The sequence below is a fragment of the Corvus hawaiiensis genome, chromosome 5 (genome assembly GCF_020740725.1).
Source record: "Corvus hawaiiensis isolate bCorHaw1 chromosome 5, bCorHaw1.pri.cur, whole genome shotgun sequence".
Taxonomy (NCBI): Eukaryota; Metazoa; Chordata; class Aves; order Passeriformes; family Corvidae; genus Corvus; species Corvus hawaiiensis.
The window spans coordinates 58296619-58306335 of record NC_063217.1 but is presented as its reverse complement, the minus strand read 5'-3'; the positions used below and the strand labels follow the sequence as shown (position 1 = coordinate 58306335).

Genomic DNA, 9717 nt, shown 5'->3' with positions numbered 1-9717 from the left:
TAACGGTGTTTTACTGTAAATAGTCCACTGTGACTTTTCCCCCCTAATTAATTAATACTTTCAGTTTATTATTTTAGATTTTGTAATTGTATCAAAGGAAAAAAAAAAGATGATGTGGTTATTTTTTCTGCCTTTTGTTCCTTTTCCTATGTGCAATCCAAACTGAACTTCAGGTTTTTAGGGATAACTCTGTACATTTCTTAAAGAGTATTTCTAACAGCACATTTCAGTACAACTAAATGACAACTGATATACACTGAAACATGACCACTCAAGAAAGTGCTTTTATGGAGAAAGTGAGCTTTATTTTTGTCCCTACCCCAAGCATAGCTTTCTGATGGCAAAGGCAAAACAAAAGGTGAGTATTTATTTACAGTGTAATGATTAACATTATCACTTAAGGAAGCCAGGGACTGTTCAGCCATGCAGATACACTTATTGTAACAGCACTAATTAGCAGGCTCTTCCTAGGAGCAGGATCACACTCACTACACAGCCCAGAAAGGCATCTGGACTAGCTGCCCCACAGCCTGACCTGCTACTATTAAATTTTTAGAAGGGCCATGCTGGCACAACGTGGTTTCCTCCCCAAGTGCCTGCCTCTTCCTTGCTCTTTATCCATCAGCTGCTCTCAACAGGGACAGCTGTAGGTATAGATCAGAGCTCAGGAAGGCAGCCTGCACATACTATATTCTGGCTGGCTGTGAGGGCAAGACACCCATGCATGAAGTGCCAGCAGCGGGGAATGGGGAAGTGGAGATACCACACAGGAGTTTCAGGCTGCCTCTGCCTCCAGTACTACCAGGTATAACCTACCTGTGGCTCTCACTCCTGCACTGAGCCACAACTGAAATCCTAAAACGGTCAGGGAGGTAGTACAGCTTCCTTGTCAGAACAAGGCTGCTGCCTTAAAGAAAGGACTGGGGAAGGTGAAAGCAGGAAAACAGTGTTTACAGGTTTAGAAATAAAATAGTAAAATTGCCTTTTAGGTGCTGGGATCACTGGTGCTAGTACAGGAAGGCTAAATGCTGTCATGGAATGAACACAATGAAAGCAAAGTTGTGGTTTTATTTACTACATTAGGAAAAGCACCATGACCATCTGATCTACAATTGGCACAACTTAGGTAAGGTGAAAAGGTCAGGGGTTTAATTCTCATCAAATGCAGCAGGATGTCCGCCCTCAGGAGCAGTTTGTCAAGGTTTGCTCACAGCTGATCAGTGCTATGAACATGGGACTGGGTGATGATGGCTGGAGGAGGAGCTCCATGGGTCAGTGCTGAGATACTTGAGAAAAGCTGTCAAGCTGACATTGGGGTTCAGCCAGTCGTATCCCATAGCCCAGCACCATGATGCAGCAGTGAAGTGTGTCCAGAATTTAATTTTTAAAGCTGTATTTATATATACTCGGCTTCATTCTGGGTAGGCTGGCTGTGGAGCTCCAAGCAGCTTCCATATGCAAGTTGTACTGTTTTGTACCTAGAGCTGCTGCAGACACAGCCAAGATATACATTGTTCCTTGTCTAAAGAGCTGGCCTGCAGCAAGGGCTGGCTTCTTCTGTGGCAGCCCAAACCTACTGTATTATAGCCCACAATTGGCATTTTCCTTTGGGAATCCTAACTGTGAATGTTTTTGACTTAGCCAGCAATCCCATCTGCAGGGAGAAGCTCACACATCCCCCCGTGGTCCCCAGCGCTCCCTCTGGGACACGGGGACATAAACCTTGTTTGCAGACTGCTTCTAAAAATGACGGAGCTCATGGTGGGGCATCTCAGCACCAGATTTCAGGGGATGAGTCTGAAGGAAGCATTCCCTTGGCTAACTGCTAGCTGGGAAAGGGGAGGAACAGCAGGGCTCATGGTGCTGTTCTTTGCCCTGTTCCCAGCTCCAGCTGGCAGCAGGCCTCTGTCCTACTGCACAAGGGACCCCACACCATACTCTCCATCCATACCTGCCTGCACGAGGCCCAAGACATAATGTGGATTTGGTTTGAAATTCTGATTATGGACAAAATTACCTAACATTTCACAAGGACAATTAGGTGAAGCACAGTCTTTTGTGCGTGCACCGCTTTCCCTAGGTGGAGGAAGGCAGGAAAAGTTCGGTGAAAGATGAGATGAGGCTGTAATAGGATTTCTCATCATCTGTCAGTCCTGCGTTGCCTGGTCTGATCACCACAGCCACGTGAGTGTCCGCCTCCTCGGCTGCATTGGCTTCTGAAACAGAGTGGGGAGAGTGGAGGTGAGAGCTGCTTACTGACCTCTTCATATCGGGGTCCTTAAGGCTTGAGGATGCCCCAAAACACTCGAGTGCCTTTAAAGGCTGAGACTGAGAAAGCAGCATTTGCATGTGGCAGGGCTCTAGAGAGGAACCCGCTCCTGGCAGGCCTGCTGTGGATGGCTGTAGCTGCAGGAGTGGACAGGAGCTGGCTGCCTCACCATCCCTTCCCTTCTGCCAGCTGATGGCTGACCAAGGCACCTTGCAGGCAGCACACACCATCAGCTCCATTCCTGTCACGAGGATGTGGTCGGCCTATGTCATTTGTGAGTCAAACACCCCCCTCCCCCAATCTTCTTCTCACAAGCTTCTTTTCACTCCCTGAGCACAAAAGGCCACTGGAAGATGATCCAGGGAAAAGGAGGTAACTACAAGCTCTCACCAGCTCTGCTGCCAAGGCTGGGGAGGAGGTAAGGACTAACTCTGGGGCACTGAGCTGGCTAAGACTGAGACCCAGCACCATTTCTGCCAGAAAGATGTTTCCAGCAAAGGCGGGAAATTAGCTTCTCAAGCCTGGCTTTCCAGGGGTCAAGTCTTGGCAACCTGAAGCCATGTCTTCCTGCTGATGAATACAGCCTGACCACGAGTGGCACAAAGAACCAGCCACATAGCAACACAGCAAACACCATCATTTCCCCTGAGCACAGGCCAAATCACTGACCCTGTTTGTAAATGGGGCGTGCTTCAGCTCTGCTTCAGCAGTCTCTCCTTCCTGGCTGGTGCAAAGGCAGGTTTTCTACTTGACCTATTTTCCCTCATTGCAGCGCTGCACACGGACATCCCACTGCTGTGTGCAAGCCCAGGTGTGTAAGGAAGGAGGATGGCAACAGCTAGAGGGAACGTGCTGAAGCAAAGTGGTCTGCAACATTTCTGGGGTGCTTGTGAGAAGTCAGCAGCACACTTTGAATAGCACCTGCCTCCCCTGCACAGGTGAGAGCCAGTAGGACTGGCAGGTCACATACCTCGAGGAACGTCTGTCAGGAAGAGGATGTTGTTGGTGGCGCACCCAATACTGGCGGCAATCCTCCTGTAGCTCTCACTTTCTACTTTGGGGCCTATTTTGGTATCAAAGTGGCCATCAAAGAGCTGAAAGAGAGGGTGAAGCACAGGCCATGGCTGAGTGCCACCTGAAGAGCAAGGACAAACCTCCCTCCCTCCCTTTCTGCCACAGTAATGAGGGGTTGGTGCAGTCATGCTCTCACAGTCAACTGCTCGAGTTTAATTCCCATGGGTCAAACCCACTGCCCCACCTTCCTGTCCCAGAATTCATTCCACAAGTATTACAGCAAGGGTGGTTGAGGGAGGGGAGTGCTCTGCAGCGGGAGAAGCTGTAAGGAAGGTGGTAAGGTTATCTACCTCTAGGATATCACCTTCTGTAGAGTATCCGAACAGAAGCTTCTGGGCTTCAACGCTGCCTGAAGAGTATATATAGACCTTCATCCCTGCTTCCCGCCACTTCCGGATGGCTGGAACCACGTCCTCGAAGATTCTGGAGCAAAACAGGGCAGCAGGTAAGGGCAAACCCAGAGGCAACTGGAGGGACATCGTTAGCCAGGCACTGTGACAATTAGTTTTGTCCCATTAGTTTGCAAGGGGACTTCAATCTGCTCAGGGCTCCTGGAACCAGGGAGTCTATTTCAACAGCAGGTGATGCAGAGCTGGGCAAGGAGATTTTAGAGATCGCACTCCTTGAATGCAGCCAAGCAGGCAGCTTTCTCCAAGGTTTTTGGGTCACTCTAAGACAATTTAGCCTTGTTTTTAAAAATAAAACCAACAGGGTATCTGTCTCTCTTGACTTGTTTTTGGGTTTTGTTATTTTCTCTGGTGGATGTTTACATTTTTCTGTGAGCTCATTTTCTTCTTCCTTGTTCCTCATTTGACTAAACACTTTGTGAATTTATGGGCTTGTTTTACTTACTTAGAAACCTGAAATGCACGGTTTAACCAAGTATCTCTTAAACTAAATAAGGAGATCAGGCTTAACTCCAGTTGTCCCTACTTATGCACTCCTGCGTTGTGGCTGAAACGTAAAGAGGAACCTGAAGACACAAAGAAGTGGAAAGGCAGGAAACACACAGGTAAAGACAAAGCAGAAGGAAACAGCTGAAGGGGTCTGACCCTGCAACCCTGACTTGTTTATACTTGTTCCAAAATATGAGTGCAATCTGGGGATAAAAAATTCAAGACAGAGAACTGTAAGAAGCCCATACTTGTGCCTTAGACTCTTGGTTTACCAAGAAGTCTCTCAAATACTGGCTTGCTGAGCTAGTAATCCTATTTGTATTTGTATGAGAGGCTGTTCCCAGGAATAGCTCATGCAGCTGTTCTGCCGATAAACTTTTAGGAAAGATGCCCCCCATACCTGTCCCCCAGGAGGGGGCACACAACTACTCACACAATTACTCACTCTCCTTTGACGTGCCCGGTGGCATAGGCTGCCCTCCACATGTGGCCCTGCAGCTGCTTCAGTGCCGTGGTCTTCCTGTCCAGGGACATCTGCCAGTGCACGTTGTCTACGACCGCCTGGATGACGCGCTCCAGCTCCTCTTCCCCGCTGCCGCTCTCCAAAGGGATCGGCACGGCCCCGTCCAGGCTGGAGTCCTCCTGCGCCTGGAAAGTGGTGTTAGAGCGTGGTGTTGTGGGTTTGATCCCTGCATGGGCCATTCGCTAAAGAATTGGGCTTGATGATCCTTGTGGGTCCCTTCCAACCCGGAATGTTCTGTGATTCTGTGAAATCATCCATGATAAAAAGAGGGGAGGGAAGAGGCGGAGCAGTTTCATCACCTCTAATGTAGGGAAAGTGGTCTAACACCTGCCTTCATGCACCCCTGTGCAGGACACTGCTTGAACTGCTCTTCACGTGAGGGGTTACAACATTGTTTGAATGCTTTTCTCAATGGGAAATTGAGACTTAGTTGTGTTTAGAAATACTTGCTTGAATTGTACTTTCCAAACCAAACAATTAGCATTACTGTAGCTGTACTGTAAATACTCTAATGAGAACTATGCTTGCTTAAGTATTTAATTACTGAAATTAAGGCAAAGAAGCAAATGCATCTGTTGGCTTCAGCCACAGGTCTCAAACTGATGCTGCGTCTCTGTACAGAGGCACCATCCACTGCCCTGAGTGGGCCAAGTGCTCTGCCATCCCCCTGTGCTGCTTCGCAAAAGAGGTTTGAATTCAACAATAGAAGGGCACAGTGCAGGCAAAAAGCTGGAAAGGCTAGGCTCAACAGCTGCCCAGGGGCTGTGAAGACCAAGGTGAGCTGAGGGAAGGATGCTGCCTGCCAAGTGCAACCCCAGGCTTTGGATGGGGGAGAATCTGACCATCGAGGCAACCGGCCTCCATGGGTGGGGGCAAAGAGATAGGGACAAATGTTGGGTAACCAGGACAGTCCGAGTAACCTGAAGCCTCAGGCATGCTATGAAAACCCAGAGACACAGAATAACTCTGTTACTTAACCTGTTTCCTCAGAAGTCCGACATCCCGCTGGCACTCCTCCTCCTCCCAGTGAGCACGCAGATACTCCTTCACGTTGTCTTTGATGTAAGGGAACAAGGTCTCCTGGCAGAAAAACAGGCTGCTCCTTTAACCTGGCAGAGGTAAGGCTGACTGGCTTCTAAAGGAACTCTTGGCACATGCTGCCGTGTACAGTTATTTTCCCGACTTAAGCTTGCCCTGCAGTGCTGCAGCTGGTGAAACTTCCTGACAAGGGTGTCTGCCTGGTCACAGGACTGAGCCAACCTCAGGCCGAGATCAGTGCAGGTGGATTTTTTTACACAAATGTTTACATAGCTGAAACTTTTAAAGCTTGTGATGGAAAGGTGGGTGATAACTTTTCCTGGGCTTGCCAGAAAAACTCTCAAATGGCATATGTGACCCACCAGCTGAGGAGTACAAGGCTGACAATGTATGTACTCTGAACTGACAACTTATGCCACTGTATTTTTGATGGGGCACTTGTCCTAGCAAAGGTCATTCTGAAAACATCTTAACCTCTCGCCAAAGTTAGAGGACCTTTTAAAATGAAAAGCCTGGTCTGGTGACACTGAACTCCACAGGACAGTCTTGCAAATGAAATGGATTGGGTTTGGGAAAAGTGCCACAGGAAAATTACAAGCCTTCACAGAGATCCCAAGGGCAACCAGAAATAATTACAAATTGCTCTCATTAGTGGTGTTTCACGAGTCAGAAGCCACAAGCAGCCACTGTGTGTCTCCAGGTGTGGGAAAAGCCTCAGGTCAAGGAGAAGGGCAGGGAACTCCTTCCTTTGGGTAGAGAACTGAGCTTTTCTTAATTGGGCAAAAACTAACCTGAACTCACCTCTCCTCAAAAAATGGACCATAGTTTCTTGTTCCTTGTTGTATATCATCTTTAGCTTGTTACTGAATTAAGAAAGCAATGGTCCTGAGAGTGTGATGTGGTGGCAGAACTGCAGGATTTTCTATTGCTGTAATATTGTGTTTTCCATGTTGTATATTTTAAAAACAATGCAAATTGCCAAAAAAATTACCACAAACTGATCTAGGGAAATCAAAAGCCTTGTAATGCCCCCAGTTACTCTCATTTCCTTTACTTTCAAACTATCTTTTAAATCATGGAGGAAATTAAAGAGAATCCACTGGGAAATGCAGCTGACCTGCTGCCTTGGTTTAACCTCCTTTACAACTCAGATGTCAGAAAAAGTCCCAATTGTTTTCCAAAAGCAGTGTTTCATACTCTCGTGCTGGCTAAGAAAAACTTCCAAACAGGCTCTGAAAGATCAGTGGATTCTGTGATCTGAGGGGTTTTAAAAGGGTAAAAGTCTTGGTCCATTGGCAAATGCATCGGTCTGTGAACTAAGAGGGGACACCCACGTGACAGCTGGAATAGTGGACAGCCAGTGGGACAGATGGTTTGTGGATGTCAGGAGTGATCCCAGTCAATGATGTACTAAGTTTAATAGGCCATGAGTCTGTGTGGAAGAAAGACTCCTTGTGTCCTGCAAAGAAACCCCTCCATCTCCACCACTTCAGCTTTCAGCAAAAGCTGGCAGCTGTAACCTCTTGAATAGGTTTAACTGGGACCCTTCTAAGTTCACCCACTTCTCTCTCCTCTGGAGAACAGAGATATGAGCCTGCCTGTGCACAGCTCCCATCACTCTGCCTACCTCCTGTGAGTGCTGGGGGAACGGACAGGCTCCTTGGCATTGTCCACCAGCAATTCAGCTTGGCAGGATGGAGAATCATTCTCCAACAAACACAGCTTGACAGCCCTCCTAAGCCTTCACAACTGCTTACAGCAATGTCAAACCCAGCATAGAAAGGGAAGCATTTTTACCATCAATAGCCACCGATGCAGCTCATTAATTATTACATGCAAGCTGTAATTAGCGCTTGCAGGATTTCAAGTAACCAGGGTCTATTTTCCTCTTAATGTCCATGCAAGCTGTCACAAAGTTCAGTGACAATATGCTCTTTTACAGGAGATCTAACAAATCCTAGATAAATCGCATGGAATGCAGTTTATCTAACGACATCTCTTCCCCTGCCATCTACTTCCACTCTGCCAGGGTGGACCTGGCAAATGAGAAAACTTGATGACCTCTAATTGATGGTCACCAGATGATCTCTTTTCTGCTATCTTTCCTTAATCCACCCATCGACTGACTCATTCTGTTTCCTTACTTTGCATATTCAGTACTTCTAACATTAGCGAAAGGATTAAATAAAATCGTTTAATATTAAAGAATAAAGTGTCTGCTGAACCAGCAGTGGACCTTTCAAAGGCAAATAGAGGTTAACTGAAAGACCAAATGAAATAACTTGTTCCAAGCATTTTCAGGATTTCCAGCAAACTGAATTTTATTGAGAACCAAAACTCATTTGGCCTCCCTACAACAGAAAGATTTTGGGTGGAAACCGGAAGTCTCAGGTGCATGGCATGTTGTTTTCACAACAGCAAAACAGCTTCAAGGTGGACATAAACTCTGTTAGATGTTTAGTTAAGAAACCTGAGCTGTCCAAACAGTTTAAATTGAAAGATATTGAGGGGAGGGAGGCAGCTGTAATGCCATCTAGGCCCGAAGTTTCTTCAAGAGCACTGGAAGAACATGGACAGGAAAGATGTAGGTCATACTGTTCCTCTGTTAAACTGTGTTAGCAGAAACCTCTAGAAAGCCTGGCAGGAGCTTTCGCTGCCATGTGGGTCACAAAACACCTTTGTAAGCTACTGGCTAAAAAGATCTACCAAAAGCTATAACGTCTCATGGGGAAATGCAGGTTAATTAATGGCAGGAGAAGGGATACATCCGTTTGCTGTCCTAGCAAGCCGCTCCCTCCTGCGAACCAAAGCCTCCCGGAGAGGAGGGACCCGCGGCTATTAAAATCTGCGGTTCTCCAAGCACCCGTGACACGCAGACTTCCCAGTCCCCTCGGTTCTGCACCTAAACCAGCATTTCCAGCAGTCTAAAGCCTTTTCCTAGGCAAGGGAAGCACTCGTACATTCGGTGCCACTACAGTCCCTGTTGCGTACACTCGGTGTGTCCCCTGCGTTGCCCTCCCGCAGTGCTGGACACGCTCCCCCGGCACAGTTGCGGGCATTTGGCTGTACTACCCTCTCGAAGGGAAAAGGCAGCACATAACCCCGAGAATTACCGATAACTGCAAATTGTTAATTACTGAAATTAAGGCAAAGAAGCATCGTACTTCAAAGAGATCGCACTTGAGGCTCTCTGCAGACCCGGGTGCGGTGCTGCAGCTCCAGCCATCAAAGGAACAGCGATGCTCGAGGGCTTTTCCCGGATGAGGCTGCGATCACTCCAAGTGCCCTATATCCATGAAAAAAATCCCAGACCTGCCCTGAATCTCAGCGATAGTGACCTGCTCCTCAGCCCACCAAGGGGGCAGCCGATCGGCAAGACAAGGCGTATTTTCTCGTGAGCATTATTCGGAAAAACGCAGAAAATGGGTCACAGCTTTCGCTCCCGGCGGCACCTCGGGCCTGCCCCGCGGCGAGCTGCCGGGGCCAGGGAGTCACGGTACGAACGGCGATGCTACGGGAGCCCCCGCGACGCCAAGGCTGGGGGGTCACGATAGGAGGGAGCGGCGATGCTACCGGAGCCCCCGCGGTGCCGGCGGTCACCGGGTCTCACCTGGACGAAGGCGATGGGGGTGGTGGTGCCCTCGATGTCCAGCAGGATGGCGCGCACCTCCGCCGGCACCGGCAGCACGCCCATGGCGGCGGCGGCGACGGCACGTGGGGCGCACCGGGGACGCGCGGCAGCGGCGGGGAGCGCCGCGCCGGCTGTGCCCGCCCCCGGAGCGCCCGCCCAGCCCCGCCCCGCCGCCGCCTGAACGGGGTTTCTGGGTTACGCGTTACAACCCACCCCCGGCCGGCCCGCCCAGCGCCGGCGCCCGCTCGTCCCGGTAGCCGGTGCGGCGGTGCCCGTGCCCGCCCGG

General features: G+C 49.1%; 1 protein-coding gene across 1 annotated transcript; it reads right to left on the bottom strand.

Annotated features, from left to right (window-relative positions):
- Nucleotides 1–280: 280 nt before the first annotated feature.
- ENOPH1 (enolase-phosphatase 1) lies at nucleotides 281–9546 on the bottom strand. Its single transcript, XM_048304656.1, has 6 exons — nucleotides 9411–9546; nucleotides 5741–5842; nucleotides 4685–4887; nucleotides 3634–3766; nucleotides 3240–3363; nucleotides 281–2216 (listed from the first exon to the last, which is right to left on the bottom strand). Exons 1-6 carry the CDS (start codon nucleotides 9492–9494, stop codon nucleotides 2077–2079), a joined length of 786 nt encoding a protein of 261 aa, XP_048160613.1. The 5' UTR covers nucleotides 9495–9546; the 3' UTR covers nucleotides 281–2076.
- Nucleotides 9547–9717: the final 171 nt, after the last annotated feature.